The following is a 16,349-nucleotide window of genomic DNA, read 5'->3' as shown; positions in this document are numbered from 1 at the left end:
GTTGCAGAGAGGCACACGCAGCCACGCTGCACAGGCGGCGTTCTGTGACGTCCCGGCGGCCGTCTGCAGAGCTCCGACGGGAGGAGTGCCTTTGCGCCTGAGCCCCGCCAGGAGTAGATGAAGCTGGGGCGGGGCTACTTTGTTGTTGTGGGAGAAAACTCTGGAAGGTGGGCTTCCAGGTAGGAGTCTCAGCTTTCAAACAGCTTTGGGGAGCCTGAGAGTCCTCTGAGTTCTCTCCACGTTTCTCAGGCCCCAACCTCAGTGTCCCCACGGGGACACGTGTGAAATGGATCTCCAGACCACATTTGGAGTGGAGACGGGGGTCTGAGAACAGTCGATGGGTGATGTTCAGCCTTTACATGCTCGGCAATTGCTCAGTTATTTGTAAGGACAGATGGAGAAGCGAACAGCCACGTGTGAGCTTCCACCGCAGTGAAACAGTAAAACTTTCAGCTGGAATGATTCCTCAGTGACCAAGGCATCTGGGTCCATGCATCGCCACGCCAGGGGTGAGCTCCTCCTTTCACACACCTTTGGATCCTGAAAATGCTTCTTTTCATTGACGGGAAGCTATTTTCTATAGCGGGTCTCTTTCCCTAGTAATCCGTTCAATGTTTCTTATATTCTGTGAGTTTTAATATCAAACACAGTAAGGAACAAAAATTTAGTCTTTTCCTTTCCTCTCTGTACAAATTCTGAGGACTGAAGGTATTGTTCTTCAGTCTGGACCGGTTGCTTTGAATGCGGGAGCAATCCATTTTTCCTGGCATTTCATAAATGGCCCTTATTATTCAGTGGATTCCCTTTGAAAGTATAAACATTAGTCCTCTTGTCTCGTCTTGGAGATGGATGGCTGCTGCTCTCAGAGGACCGTGGGGTCGGGATGATTGAAGGAGAGGGGCAGAGATCCGCGTTTGAAACACCAGAGACACAAGAGGAAGATACCGGAGACAAAGACGGGGGCGGCAACTGTGAAGTCACCTGAACCGGGGCTGGGGGTTCACGGGCTGCTTAGGCGTGATTAATGGGCGCTGTGGAAATGAACCTCTGGGCCGGGGAGAAGCCCGCACATCCCACGTCCCTTGAAAATGTGTTAATGCCTCTACTCGGCCACCGTTCTTTCTTTCCCTACTGAGAATAACACCTTTACACAGAACGCAGGTCCTTCCCCACGTCGTCCAGCGTGTTTCCTCCCTGCTGTTCACGGTGAGGGGATAAAATCAGGTTGCAACGAGACAAGGAGAGAGCCAGAAAGAGAAGAGAAAGAGACGGAGAGGTCTGCACTGGCATCGGTCTCCTGGGGTGTCTCTGCTACGTCAGCATCACGATAAAGTTTAAAGATGCTCCTGGAAGACTGATGACCTGTACTTTGCAGCCAGTGGCAGTGATGGCAATCTTGCACCAAAATGTGGGATTTTACAGGGATTTTTCAAGAGAACTGTAATATTGCCGTGGACGGTATCTAAATATTCTCTTATCAAATATGTCAAGAAAATGGAAAAGCAGTTTCCTCAAAAGTAAAGAAAATAACTCATGAAAAAATCTCTTTATCATCAACAGCACACTGAGGACCTGCCCCGTAACCTAGGCGAGTGTGAGGATTCGGACACATTTTATTGCTGGACAGGCCGTGTTGCAGCTGCTGCCGGCGTGGGACGGCAGGTGAGTGGGATCGGAGTGAGGCGGCCTGAGCCGGTCACAGGCAGGCATTCACGACGGGGCACTGACCCAGAGCCAGGAGGTCCCACTGCAGAAGCCAGGGCTCCAACCCTAATCCACGAAGTCACTCCTCCTACGAGGACTTGGGAGGGGGAGGCGATGAGCCAGAAGGAGTTTCGTTTGTTGTCGGATGGGCGGTAAGTGAATGCCCTTCTCTCCCGGGTAGTTCAATGGGGATCTTCCCTCCCGGTTTCAGGAGGTAATGACTAGGGAGTGCCCATCGTGCACACGTGTGAACACGCACACACCGCAAACGGCGGTTGTCCTCACTGTCCCGCCACTTACCTGAACATCGGGGTCAATGAAGCTCCAGAGCCACGGGGTCCGATTCCTTAAATCCCCCCCCCCTGCAGAGTGCTGTGATCGCTGTCTCTGATACACCTGTGCATCTGTCTACAAAGTATCCGTCTGTCCATCTGTCCATTCGCCCTCCATCCATCCATCCGTCAGCGTAGCGCGCCAGCTGTCTGTCAGTCAGTCTGTAATCTACACCTTTTTCTTCACAGGAATCCAAATTTACGGGAATACCCAGTGCTTGTCTATTAAATGTGTTAGACTAAATTCTAATGAGAAATGGAGAATAGTAGCAGGGGTGTCCACCCCACGGCCTGCGGGCTGCACGTGGCCCAGGACGGCTATGAGTGTGGTCCAACACTAAACTGTAAACTTACTTAAAACCTTATTTTTGCTCATCAGTTTCCATTAGTGTTTGGGCACTTATGTGTGGCCCAAGCGGCTCTTCCTCTTCCAGTGTGGCCTGGAGGTGCCGCAAGGTCGGCGCCCCTGGGCACTGGCGTTATGAAAGTTCAGGCGGAGGTCTAACCTGTTCAGTGTTGGGTGCTTAGCCAGCCCCCGGCCGCCGGCAGTTGCCAGGGTGGCCTCCCAGCTGTTAGAGCAACAACAAAAAATGCCCGCGGGGAGAATTCGAGGTCCGGGAGGCCGGCAGTCGGTCTGGTCATGGCTCCGTCCTGGGCGGTGGGTCAGTGCCGGGCGCAGGACGCGCTTCTGTGTCCAGCGTCCGAGAGCCTGTCCATCCTTCTCACTCAGCTGTCAGTGGACAGACTCGCACCCGCGGTTGTCTGCTCACCTGCTCGTGGTAAACTTGGGCGGATGCGCGGGGCACCCGGCGTCGCGTACTTACCACTGCTGATGGGCGCCCTTCGGGGCACGAGGGGCCGTCGCCGCAGCCTCTTCCGCGGAGACCATGAGCGCCAGCCTCTGGCCTCACCAGGAGAGCCCTTCGGGGCCTGCGTGCAGCCCCTGGGCCTAGGAAACTGCTGTTTCCCGAGAGCCAGGTGCGCCGGAAGAAGGGCGTCCTGGCCCCCGGGCACCTGGGTGTCCTCAGCCAGCTCTGCTTCGCCTGGGTTCTGGCTGAGTCGTCTTGTCGTCTGCATTCAGGACAAAATGGCACGGAATCAAGCTGAGCCAATGCCTCAGTAGGTCGCGGTTTCCCCCAGGAAGTTGGTCATTACCATCAGGCGCCCCTCCTTTTTCCATTAGCAGCTGTTGGTTAATCCTGCATCTTCCCTCCGTAACGGCAGGAATTGCACTGAATTTCTGCAGGTTTCGGGTACTTGGCACACGGGGACTGGACACGCACATGGACACCCTCAGACACACGGCTCGCAGTGCGGCCGGAGGCCGGTCAGCAGAGGCCACGCGGCTGCAGAGCACATGGGTGCAGGTTCCCCTGCTCTGAACCCGCCCTCTGGCCGGGGTCCAGGCCACGGGTCCCTCTGCCCACCGCTACTGTCCCACAGGGGCTGCGCGTCACGGAGGGGCGGGTGGGGCTACAGGCTTCCTGCAGCCCCCCAGCTCTCCCGCCGAGAGTCAGGAGCGGGCGTGTCTCCGTGCTGTCCCTGTGCGTCAGAGTGTGTGCGGGGAAGGACGGAGGGTGGCTGTAGATCAGTAGGACTAACTTTATATGGAGACGTGGAAGCTTCTGGAAAATACCTGGACCTTTCGTCTGTCTAGTCTTACTAGACGAAGGCTTGTCTACTTTTTAAATCCAGCCTGTGGTCCTGTTGGCCCCTGTGCCGTTTCCATCACTCCATCCCTCTGGACGTCTTTACTCAAGTTTCTTTCTTTGGAAAACAGGTCACATGGCCATGTGAAGTGTGATCTGGGGGGAAATGTGGCAAGTGGAAGCCTGGAATTCAAGCGAAAAAACCTTTACATCATTTATTTTCCTTCATTTATTGGTCGTCTTTGAAAAACACTTATTTCATGTATTGAGTTGGCCAAAAAGTCCGTTACTTTTTTCCATAAAATAAAAGATGGATTTGTCACTTTTACCAATAACTTTATTATTTGGATATTTCGAGTATATTGGCTGTCTCCTGCTATTGGCTGCTAGCGGGGAGAGGCCGGGGGTGCTGCTGACCAGTGCATAAGACAGCCCCACGGCAGGGAATTATGTGGCCAAAACGTCAACAGCACCAAGAAACTTCGCAAACCTCTTTTGACATGTCCGAGCCGTCCCAGCACCTTCTCCACATAGGGCACAAATCTGTGTGTGTGTGTTTCAATAGCGTTTTTACCTTCCTTGAAGTAATAAAGCATAGTGTGCCAAAAGTATTACATATATCTTCTTCCATCTTCAGTATTAAAATGGCTACACAAAAAACTCACTAATTTTAATGAGTTTACTTTTCAAAATGCATGCTGATACAATAGCTGTCACAATACCATCTAAGAAAATTGTTCTCAATGAAGTTAAAAACAGCTAAGCTCTCCTAGAGCCGCCTTACAGGAAAATACAAGTGAATTTTTTGGCCCACCCAATCCAGTAAAAGGGAGTTGTGAAACATGTTTTCATAAAACTTTGGGATGGAAACTGGAGTTGCAGCAAAGCTACTTCTTTGTAACTTAGAGGTGAAAACTTGGTTTCGTATTTACTTTTGTGGGTGTGCTTACAGATAGGATGTTGCTTAATCCTGGAGTTTATTTGCCTAAGCTTCCATTATGGGTTAAGGCAAGTAGTTTTATTCTGAAACTAATCCACAAATGTGAGAGCTGTTAAAAATCTAACTAAAACCAAGGTACTTTTATAGTTGACTTTCATTATTTGTGGTAGTTTTATTCTATCAAGTTGCCCAAAACTCTGAATTAGTGGGTCCCGGGGCACGGGTCCCGGGAAATGCAGGGCCAGGAGGTGCCCGAGACCCTGGTCACGGCATTTCCATCTCCTGACACGCATGTGGAATTTGTGCTCAGGGCACTCGGGCCCACAGCCCCAGAGCCACTTCTGAGGGACACCCACAGGAGCCTGTGTGCCCCCTGCCGGGCTTGCCCCAGCGTCCTGGGCCCCCGACAGAATGGTAGACAGTCATTTCACACAGTGACATCACCAGCAAGAAGCGTACAAACAAGGGAACTTGAACAGGCCACATGAAGGACACGTTTCGGTGTGAAAGCCGAGAAGGGAAGAGTCACTTTGTTCACCCTCAGCAGGGCCCCGTGCGGGTGAGCACCCGGGGAGTGCTGCGTGCGGCTTCGGGGGCTCCAGGCAAAGGTGAATTCTCAGGTGTGGCACCTGCGATGAACGAGGGGCAGCTGCGCACGCATTTCAGGTCAGAAAGGAGAAAACTGGATGCTCACAGGCCCTGCGTGAGACGGGAGAGGCCCCAGGGTCGCGTGTCCTTCCCTCCGGTGGCTCCTCGTTTGCGGAACCGAGGGGCCAGCTCTCTGTGCTCGTGCCTGAGGAACATATTCAGGACAGAGCCCCGTCTTCGTCTCTCTGGCCGCCTGGGCCGGGCCTGCCTCGTGAGGGAGGGAACCCGTGGGGTCGCCGTGCCCACTTGGGGTGCGGCTGGACCACACACAGAGATGCCTGCTCTGACGGCAGTTGTAATTGTCTTTCCTGACGGGGTCAGCGACATCGTGACTAATTCGTAAATGTGTCCTGTAGTTTAACACATTGCCGTAGGCCCTTTTTGCTATGAAGAGGGATCGCCTGTGCACTGCTTGTGTGTGGTAACGAACTTGAGGCCCTGGGTTAGTTTTGCAGGTCACCAGACAGGAAGGACACACAAATGGCAACCTCAGCATCGCTAAGGAGTAAGTGTGATGATGCCCTGGGCCCCAAATGCAGCACCTTCAGGAGTGAGGTGGGCGGGATTCAGCTTCCCCACCGCTCACCATGGAAACGCGGGCGGCGCCTGCGTGACTGGCACCCAGGAGCCGGTGGGCAACGCACTCCTTCTCATTGACTTCCTGAACACTTGTGGAGCGTGTGCTGCTGCTCTCCTTCAGATCCTTACTGTTGCAACGGCACACGTTAGCGTGGTGATTAATAGACGAGACTGTGGCTTTTCTCTCTCCTCCCTCCTTCCCTCCATGTGTTGTCCATTTCCTTCTATAAGGCCTGCTGGCCCCCAATGCCCACTGCAGGTCTGGTGGTCCGAGGTCGGAGAGCCTGTGGCCCCCGCATCTGCTGGGGATCTGAGAGAGGGTGCGGGAGCCGAGGGCCCGTGCTGTGCATGCATGAGCGAGCAGTCACCACACCAACGTGGGGTGGGACGTCGAAGAGCACACGGCATTGGATCGTGCGAGTTCCCGATGCCCCAGGGCGGCCGGAGGAGCAGCTGCTTAAACAGGCTTGCCCTTTGCCTGGTGGGGGGACAAAGCGACCCACGTGTGTGAGATCAAACAGAAGTAATTCCGCCGCCAAAGCGTGTTGACAGTAGGGGGGAGTCACTGAGAGAAGGAGCTGCCGTACTCGGAGAATTATCTTTGAGAGAGTGGGGGAGGGGAGGGAACTCTTTGCACCCTTTTAGGTTCTCTGCTGAGCCCTCGCTCCCTTAATAAAGGTAGATTAATAGGAGAAAAACAAGCAGAAGTCCAGTGACACGGAGATGCGGGAAGACTGAGCAGCCCTCCAACACGGCCCAAGACGTCACCGTAAATACCTCCTTCAGCTAAGACGCGGAACAGGCGCCGGGTTGGCCAGGCTGAGCCTGTCACCGGGAACCTTCACGGGTGGAGGGAAGTTGCTGGGCAGGTGCTGGCTGCGCCTCCCGCATCCAGGAAACTGCAGACTGGGCCACCTTCTCCATCGGCTCCGTTCTCAGAGCTGCTCCTGGGCCGGCTGTTTCTTAGAAACGGGCAGCCTGCGACAATTCCAACGCCGGAGAGGCCAACTCAGCTGGCACAGGCTGCTCCCCTCCAGACGCCGGTCAGCCCTCTGCCCCGGCTTCGGCTCTGCCAGGCCCGGCGGTGGGGAGCTGGCGGCTCCTCCCCTTCTTGCCCCTTTGGCTGCTCTACAGTTAAAGTGACGTATTAAGGTCAGATTAACAGGAGGAAAGCAAATGTAACTTCTCTTGTGTGGCAGCCACAAAGACATGAGGCTCTAGGGCCAGGGAGGCTGGCCCTTGGGAGCCCAGGAAGGGGAAGTGGCTTCCGAGGGGAGGAGGCCGGGCGGAGCAGTGGAGAGCCGCAGGCGGGCAGGAAGGGCACTCAATTGCCAAGTGGTCTCTGGTGACAGTAGCTCCTTTCCTAGCCCGGGCCCCTACCTGAGGGAGGGGTGAGGCTTTCCCAGCGGAGCCTGCTGGACCTCAGTGGCCCTCAGCTCAAAGCAGCCCCGATGCCATCCTGGCCCCTCTGGGATGGCCTCTTCGGGCCCCTTTAGTCCCTGAGTAAAAACCATCAAGGACGATGCTGGCCCGCCCTGAAACAGTGGAAACCCGACCCTGCGCCTCGGACGTGTCCTCTGGATTGGAGGTGTCCTCCTGTCTGTCAAACATGACAGGGCTGCTGTTCGGTGCTCCCTGTCCTGTCTGGTGCCAGCCAGGGGACCTGCGAGCTCCCCTCTTTGCACAGGCCCGGTGTGAGATGGTACTGGAGCGTGGAGGAGTGCCATCACCGTCGGGGCTAGCCGGGGTCTCTGCTGCCTGGTTTGGTTGAGGGGATGGAGCCAGGGCCTCCTTCCTGGCGGCGGGAGCTGGGCGGGGGGGGGGGGGGGGGGGGGGGGGGTCGCAGCGACAGCACCTGGCATGCCCTCGCTTTATTTCCTTACACAGAAAGCAGCGCAGGGCCCTTCCTCGCGAATGCCGTGACGTCTCCGGCAGGGACCTGGGGAGGTTAGGTGATGTGCCTGTGCCAACGTAGATCTGAGCCCTCATTGGGACCGATGGTTGGAAAGTATAAAAACGGGGCGAGGTGGCAGCCGCCCACCCTGCCAGAAGCAGCCGGGGCGGCGGGGGGGGCAGTTGAACTGGCGTGCGCATGACATGTGGGTTGGTCGGAACACGCGTGCATGCCGTGTCATCACTGCAGTACCTGTGACCCCAGGGAGACGGGCGCGACGGGACGCCTGGGAAGGACAGAGGTCGTGCTAGTGCCCGAGGGCGGCGTGGGTGGGGCAGGCGCCAGGCGGGGGACTGGAACAGAGACCCACTTAGCAGACAGGGAGGGGGGTGGGGGAGAGACATCGACCAGGGAGAAGGGGGTAGGGTGTGGCACGGGTGCCGGAGCAGGGGACAGGAGTGGACCAGGAAGTGAGAAGTTCAAGGGACCACACCATCTTCGTTCTCGTCATCATCGCCTTTGCAGTTGCCCTTTTTGGCTGAGTTGGCGTTTTGGCACCCTCAGGAAGCATGCCATGCCCTGAGAGCTTCAGGTAAAATGACTTTAGACTTTACAGTGTGCTCATTGAAAACATGCTTGCTATAGAAAAGTGGAAAACAGATGAAAACCGTCCAAAACTTAGGCGTGTTTTTAAAATCAGTTCTTTATTTTTTTCAGAAAGTATCATAATACAATACTTTCTGTGTGATTTATTATTATTTTTTAAACTCCAAGTTTCTTGCCTGTGGTCGGTCTTTGTCCCAGACTCCCAGACCCAGTGGGCGCTGTTCCCGCAGGCCCTGTGCGGCGCGGGCCTGTCCCCGGGAAGCGCAGAGGAGTGCCCCACACTGGCCCGGCAGCGCCCGGCTTCCTGTGCACAAACGTCTTTCTTGGGAGGGAACAGAGTTGGGCTGTGTCAGGGGTGGAAGCAGTGAGGACAAATAGCGGGGGGGGGGGGGGGGGGGGGGGCGCCAGATGTCGGGGGAGGTCGTGCAGGAGAAGTTCAGTTCCGACAGGAGGGTTTTGATCCAACCGCCAGCCAGCAGGGCCTCCCTGGCTTCTGTGGCTTCTGCTTGGGTCTTGCGCAGGGGGCTGGCTGGGGTGAGGGAGGAGAGCAGTCTCCCTTCCCTTCCCTCAGTTCCTGAGCTTCCTCCCCGAGGGGGGGACCTCAGGGCGAAGCACCCAGAACTCTCTGTAATTTCTTTCTTCCCTATTTCGCGGTTTTCAAGCTTTAGAACGTGTATTGTTTGATCATTTTGGATGAGACTATAATCCACAAGTTTTGACTGAGAAGAGAGGGAAACTTCTTGGTTGAGATTTTGAAAGAGAGGATGCAAAGGTCTGGACTCCGTATTTGCAGATAAATTTTTTTCCGTGGAAGAAAAATATTCTTACTGTATTTTAGCCAGTCTTTCTAGGAGATAAGAGCCAAGAACTGATGGAATTAGTAGGAAACTTTCTGTAATTCCATGCATTTCTTACCTAATTTGATGTGCTTTGTTCTGGTTCTCTCGTAACTGAGAGTAAATAAATACCCTTAAGTTTTGCAGATGGTCACATCCAGATGGTTGTGTCTGTTAGGGAAGCACGGTTGTCCCAGAGAGACCCCTGTTGGTTTTGGCGCGCAGCCAGCGTTTGGGTGGTAGGACCGCGGGCCCCAGAGCTCGGATTCCTTCTGTGTAAAGCCTCCTCATCGCTGTGGTGTGTGCACCGGGGAGGGGGGTGCTGAGATGGGGCATTCGCACGGGAGCTCAGTGAGGACGCGCCTGACCGCTGTCACTCTGGATAACTCACAGCTCAGGGGGTTGGTTGTCAGTGGTGTTTCCTAAATGGTTTCTTCCACATGTGGGTTTTGATAAAAGTCACACACACACGCATGTATTTTCTTAGGCGTATAAGTGTGTGGAAAGATGAATAAAGCAAAATAAAGTTCTTAGCCTTTCTACACTGAAGTGCACCGAGATGCCAAGGGTGTTCGGACCGCGCCGCCTCCTCTAGCGTGGGGACCCGGATCCCAGTGCAGCGCACAGTGGGGCTGGGGTGAGGGTGGGGCAGCAGCCGCCAGAAGACCAGTTCTTCCCTGGGCAGGTCATTCAGGGTCTGTGGCTGTGGTCCCTGATGTGGAAAGTCACTAATGCTCCCCAGGCGCTGTGACCACCCAGACTGCCCCACATCACACCCCCCTCCTGGGGGAGAGACTCCCCTAGCTAGGATGCGGCCCCAAGAGGAGTGCGAACAGGCCTGCTCCCTCTGGGGCTGGGAGACCTCCGGATGGAGCTAGGGGGCTCTGGTGGTGCCAGACTCTCCGTGACAAGTGGTTATACGAGTTTGCATGTGGGTGGAAACTTACTGAGTGTGCGCCTGGGCTCTGTGTGGTTTGGCACACCTGCATCATTGCTCGGCTAACAAAACCCCTAGCCGACCAGGTGGCAGGTGAGGTGCTAGTGAGAGAGGTGCCAGGATGTAAGGTCATCCCCTCCCTGCGATGAGCGATCTTGACGTGTGGTGGTCTCCTTTCTTCTCCTTCACGATGAAGGAACCGAATGGAACCTCACGTAGCAACGACTTGGTAAGAATTCGGATGTATGTGTAAAATAAGAGAAAACCCGAAAATGTTGGTTATGTACGTACAGTGACATTCCTGTCGGGGCTCAACCTCCGTCTTTTGCTATTTAATCCAATTAGTAGTGGTATTAATATTAGTTTAACCAACATAATTATCGGTTAAAGCCGACGTTCTCCCAGTAAAATCCACTTGTTCTTGGTGAGGTCTGCGTTGCTTGGCCTGCAGGGAGGAGGGCGGGCGCGTCCAGCTGTCCTGTGTGCCCCGTGATGCCCCCTGTGGTGTGAAGTGGCATGCAGGGATGTGGCCATGATGCGCGATGTCCCTTTGTTTTCGGAGCCAGAAGCCATTAGCATTGTCTCAGGGTCCCTGTGTTTACGACACCTGCACGTGGATTTATGGTCTCCGCCAAGCGGGAGACGGGACAAAAGCCTCTTCGTTTTCTCTGTGTTTGTCCTGTCCCGGTTTCAAGGCTCTGAGCAGCTCAGATCACACTTCCGGCTTGTAGAGGTCACCGTCACAAAAGGGGTTTCACTTGGGGCCAGGCTCGTGGAGGTGAGTGTGCCCCCCACCCTGATCGGGTCTAGGGCTGGTTGCAGCAGCTGCTGTTGCAGCTCAGGGACTCCGGCCCTTGCTGTGCAGCGAGAAAGTGCAATGTAAGCAATTCTCCCCGACTACTGTGTGAACCCTCCGTTACTTTTACACAATGTATCCCTTCCTGCAGCTGTGTGAACCCTCAGTTACTTTTACACAATGTGTCCCTTCCTGCAGCTGTACTAACAGTTGCTGATCTATTTCCAGCTCCCAAGTAGAAAAATGCTGCTTGAAACAGAGTGCGGAGTTGATTCTGATGTCTGGACTCAGGGTGGCTGGGACGGGAGGGCTGCGGTGCTTGTGGGGTGCACCCCGCACCCTATTAGACAAGCCCGGCGGACTGTCCAGACACATGCCCTGGGCAGTGCCTGTCAGAGAAGTGATTGTTGGAACGCTGTCACACGTGTTGCCGCTGTCTCTGGGTTTGCCTTGCGACCGTTTCTCCGTAGGAATCAGACCTGCGAGTTTGAGCATGAGCACTGACAGGAGACACTGAGGCTGTGCAAACTGTCTCCAGGGTTGAATTTGCTGTCCCCAACCAGCTACCTTTAAGCTGCTTTTGATTCACTGCCCGCACTTGTCAGCATCATCCCTCCCTTTAGGGTGCAGCGGGAGTCTCTCCATCTTGAAGTTGGGCATATACGCCAGGGTCATCTCAGCGGCTGAAGGAGAGGCCGCATCCACAAGGCGGCAGGGCCGTGAGACAGCAGCGTCGGCCCCGTGCCCCGTTCCCCTGTGTGTGACAGACGCAGGCCGCCTTTGGCCTGCTGTCGGTGCCCATGGGCACACGTCCCTGAGCCCTGTCCGCTGGCCGCAGCTGCAGGGTCTTCGGTGTGTTGGCAGCCGGTGAATGGACGGGGCTGCGGCACCCAGACGCACTTCCCGAAGCGGAAGATGGGTGCAGATGCGGCGCTGTTTCTGGAGTCGCAGTGGGGCGCTGTCGGCTGAACCCCGGGTCACCTGCCTGGTCACGTGGTCGCGCTGACGGTGTGTGTGTGTGACAGGTGTCCTTTGGGGACACGCACAGCTCATTTCCTCCTCGTCGTGTAGGAATTCTTCTGTGCTGTGTGCATGTCTGCCCGTGTCTGTGTTCTCCCGAAGCACGCGTGGGCCACGCCCTGTCACGCCGGTCACCCCGGGATGCAGTGGCGGTCCTTCCCAAGAGCGGTTTCTGACACTTCTCACCCGGTCGGCTGGACCGAGTCCTCACACCGCGGCCGTGGGTGTCGATGCCCAGAGTGCCGCATTTGATGGCATTCTTTCTCTCCGCTGTAGCCTGTCAGTCATTTCAAGAAGTACTCGAACCACACAGGGGTGATCGTCTTCAGTCTCCATGTTACAGAATGGCCGAGTGGGGACCAGATAGAGTTAATGCCATTGTTCCGATGCAAGAACAGAGGTTCACTTCCTGTGTGTGGGGGGGAGTGTTTTCCATCGCGATCGATACAGCTTTTCAGACCTTCAAGTGACAAACACAACAGCAGATGGGGCGCCGTGTCCTCCTGTAAGTGTGACCGCCGTCTGCGGGGTCTGCGCCTGGAGCTGAACGACAAGCACTCAGCACCAAGGACGCGTCCCCGGCCTGTCGGGCCCTGTGCTCGCCAAGTCTCTCACCTCTTCTCAGTGAGCAAGTACAATAATTGATTTTCATGGACAAAGAAAGTTACGTAGCCGAAAACCCAATTATCACATTTTGGGGCAAATGTATTTTAAAAACCAGGTTGTAAATAGTGTTTAGATGCCTGTCGTCACAGCGTCTGGAAGGGATGGAGTCGTGGGAGAAGGTGGAGGCCGGTCGACATCTCGATCCTCCTCCCCCTTCCCCGAGCCCCGGGGTCGGCGGACACCCTGTGTCGGGCAAGTGGCCCGCGCTCCTCTCCTCCGACAGACCCGAACCTGGACGTTTTAGTAGCGGTGGCTGGTCCTTATCTTCCGGTCCTTCATTTGTCTGCCCTCCTCTCTCCCCGTTCACCCTCCTTTAGTGCGATAACTTTGGACACGGGGAGTTATTTTGCCAGAAGAATGGAAGATTGAATTCGTGATGCTTTAATGAATGAGTCCAGTGGGTTGGGTGCCTGACGGGAAGAACCGGTGGAAACAGAGCCATCTTGTCAATGAACCGGACTGAAGGAAGCAGGTCTCACCCCATCGGCCCTTGGGGTGCACCAGGGTGCCTCCGGCCGAAAACACGACGTATTGGGACGGTTTCTGGTTTCCAGGGGGGCATCACCCACCGTCCTTGCTCAGAGCAAAGAGGGGGGGACTACGTGCACCTCTGTGGGGTTCTTAGAGAACAGTCTCTCACAACGAGGAAAATTACCGCCGACAGAGAAGCACATTGAATTCCTGTTATGTTGGCATTGTCGGGTGCGGGACCTTCGAGTCTATGTTATTCTCTGTGTGTTTTTCCCTGAACTGCAGGTCACGAATTTGTGGTCAGAAGGGACAGCAAGATTGTCGTTCTTCCGGGTGTCGCCGTTCCGGAGGAGCGATGGAGACGCTGTCGAGTGTCAGAGGCTCGGTCTTCTCTCTGATTTTGTTCCTGCTGGAATTCGCCACCGCCACCGAAATACCCCTCTCAGGTAAAGCGACGGCACTTGATACCGGCTGTCTGGAATTTCACACGTGTGTTCTGATTTTAAGTAGGCACTATTTGTATGTACTTCCCAGCACTGCCAGCAGGGTCTCTCTCTGCCTCTTCGGTCCTGGGTGGCTCGGACGGACTCGGCTGCTCACACTAGTTCTGCAGCCCGGCTGTCGCTGCCCATGCAGAGGTGTGGCCCGTGGGAGCCTGGGCTGTAGATTAGGGGGGCATGTGCCTCATAAGATTCTCTGAAATGTGACCCGTAGCGATCCTTTCATGCACTCCGGTTTCTTGTTTTAGGGACATTATGATTTAGAAATTACTGGTACGCAGCCGACCATGACAGAAAAGAAACGGATGAACTCTGTATTCTTTTCCAAAGTGGCTCTGCCTGTAGGAATGAGAGATGAGTTAGGAGAGTGATGAGCAGCCGTTTTGTAACGTACGGATAATCACAGCGATGGCGGCTGCAGACCGAGGTGCCTGCTGCAGTGTGGGTTTGTGTCGAGAGGCTGGTCAGCGGCTTTGTGGAAGTTCACGTCTCAGCACGCGTAAATGAACCCAGATTTTTGGAAATCGCCAGTTTAAATAAGTTCATCTAATTAGAAGTTAAAAACATCACGTGTCTGCGAACACAAAGCGTGTGCTAGTGCATTGACTATGTCGTGTAGGAGTCTGGGAAACTTCTCCGGTGTTATCAGCACGTGGGACTTGAAAGACCCTGGGGAGGTCATTCGTGTTTCATCCGTAAGGTTCAAGCGTGATCGTGCCGTGTTTCCTGCGTGTGGCTTTGAGAGTTACGGCACCAGCGGCCCTGGCTGTGTGTTAGCATCCCAGCGCTGGGAACTGCCTCCCGGGCACCTGAGTTCCGGAGGGCCAGCCTTGGCCTCAGACGGTGGGACACACGCCGCAGGCTACCACTGAACTGGACGTGTCCTGAGACCCCGTCTGAGTGTGGACAGGAGGCTGTGGCTCTGGGTGGCGGGACACGTTTACAACCACTTCCTGGGGCCTGCTGAGTTGCATGAAATGGGGTCTCCCATCACGCACAGCGGGCAGCCCCACGCCTGTGCCCGCCCCCAGGTAAGAGTCCTTTCCCCGCTCTCCGTGGCAGGTGGTCAGTTCTCCGTTTCCACATTCCCTCTTCCTCAGGGACCCCACCGAGGTGCAGACGCGAGGTTCTCTCTGAGCAAGACAGGCGGAACTCTGCTGGCTCACGGACAGGCAGGGTGTGCCTGCCCAGTCGCAGAAATTCTGGGAGGAGCCAGAAATAACTCACCTTTAGTGGGGCCTTTTGGTTTGAGTCGGCAATGCCTAAAGAGCCAGGTTCCTGGGGGTCCCGGTGGGAAGGGGGTTAACCACTTCCCGTTCTCCCCACTGCGGTTCCTGGGCCACGGCCCGGACCGCAGTCTCTGAAAAGATCCGCTTCCTCCGCGCCTTTGCGCCGTGGGCTCTCCGGCGGTGTGAGAGTTTCCCGTAATCCACGGCGCTCCTTCCGATGCCGGTTGTCTCAGCGCCTCATGCATTTTCATGCCGCGCTGTCCTCAGACAACAATTGTTATAAAATATTAATGACATGTTTTCAGAACAAGTGAACATTACCCATTTATTTCGGCACTCCAGAGCACTCACGGGCAAATGAACCCAGGCAGGTGCTCAATTTGGATGTCAGCGCGTCGGGTGTCTCTGTAATTGGCCTAATTACGGAGAAAGGATTTATCGTGTCGAATATATATTCTTATGACACCCACAGGTGACGAGCGCCATTCCCTGAATAATTAGCTGTTGCCGAGACTTTACAACCATAGCAAATTTGGGAGAGGATAATGCTCCAATAAACAAGTTGTCCCCAGGCACTAGCTGGTGTCTCAGGGCTCCTGCCGAGGTGCCCGACCCTCCCCATTCACAGCTGCAGCAACACGTACGCATGCGAATCTGCAAGGAGGTCCGGGCCTGCGCCCCTCAGAGCGGGAGCGCCCAGAACCAGGGGTGCGTGGGCACGGATGCTTTCTGATGTTAGTAAACGGCTCAGTAATGCCCAGCGTGCAGCCTGGACTTGGGCTAATGTCCCTGAGGTGCTGAAACTCAGTCACCGGGTTCATCAGGCAAAAGTAAGGAAAACTGCACTTTGGGGTCAGGAATGGCACGAGTCATTGTCCTGGGCTGACCAGCAGTCACACGTGGCCGGCCGCGAAACGTTACCGCTTTCATTAAGGGTCCATCTGAGAGAGCATTCCCGTCAGCACACTGTGGGCCGAACCAGGAGGCAACAGTTTGGTGGAACAAGTGCCACCGTCCCCTCTGCCCCCCGCTGGGCCCTTGTTGGAGCACCGCAGGGACTTCCCAGGAAAGCGGGCAGGTCGGGCTCACGCTGATGGGGCCCCTGGCGGGCATCTCTCCGCATGGATCTCGTGAGCCCGTCACGTCCAGGGAGACAGACAACTGGCCATGTATGTCGTCACTGATAAAATTTGAGTGTCTGAGCAAAAATCGGGATTGTCGTAAACTCGTGTTCCCCACTCGGAGCTCCGTGGCTTCCTGACAGTTAAGGCTTCTCAGTCCGACCAGCGAGGGTGCCAGCCAGCGTGCGTTTGGGCTGCTGTGCCGTGAGCTAGGCCAGAACTGGGCTATCTGTCTAACTCAGCGACCCAGTGCTTTTCCGAAACCATTCCTGTGTGATGTCACAGAACCGTGCCTGATTAAGGAGCCCGAGCATACGACACTTTCGCACAGCAGAGCATGAAAGTTTGCCGCAGTGATGCCAGGTTGCACACGGCAGGAAATGGGCCGGTAACTACCACGGGGTGAGGTTTGGCGCACGCT

The 16,349-nt window shown here is 55.4% G+C and overlaps 1 protein-coding gene across 7 annotated transcripts in view; it reads left to right on the top strand.

The window, feature by feature from the left end:
• Window positions 1-16,349, top strand: part of CHL1 (cell adhesion molecule L1 like) — a 104,784-nt gene that overhangs the window by 41,266 nt on the left and 47,169 nt on the right. For 5 of the 7 annotated variants that reach the window (XM_053929889.2, XM_053929890.2, XM_053929884.2 and 2 more), the window contains exons 3-4: window positions 1,561-1,662; window positions 13,364-13,524. In XM_053929889.2, coding sequence (XP_053785864.1) covers window positions 13,434-13,524 — 91 coding nt within the window. In that variant the 5' untranslated portion in view covers window positions 1,561-1,662; window positions 13,364-13,433. The remainder of the gene's footprint in view (window positions 1-1,560; window positions 1,663-13,363; window positions 13,525-16,349) is intronic. The other 2 variants (XM_053929886.2, XM_053929888.2) reach the window with 1 other exon arrangement.

The sequence above is a fragment of the Desmodus rotundus genome, chromosome 8, assembly GCF_022682495.2.
Source record: "Desmodus rotundus isolate HL8 chromosome 8, HLdesRot8A.1, whole genome shotgun sequence".
NCBI lineage: Eukaryota > Metazoa > Chordata > Mammalia > Chiroptera > Phyllostomidae > Desmodus > Desmodus rotundus.
Note: the sequence above shows the minus strand (reverse complement) of the source record. Positions and strands in the feature narration are given on the sequence as shown.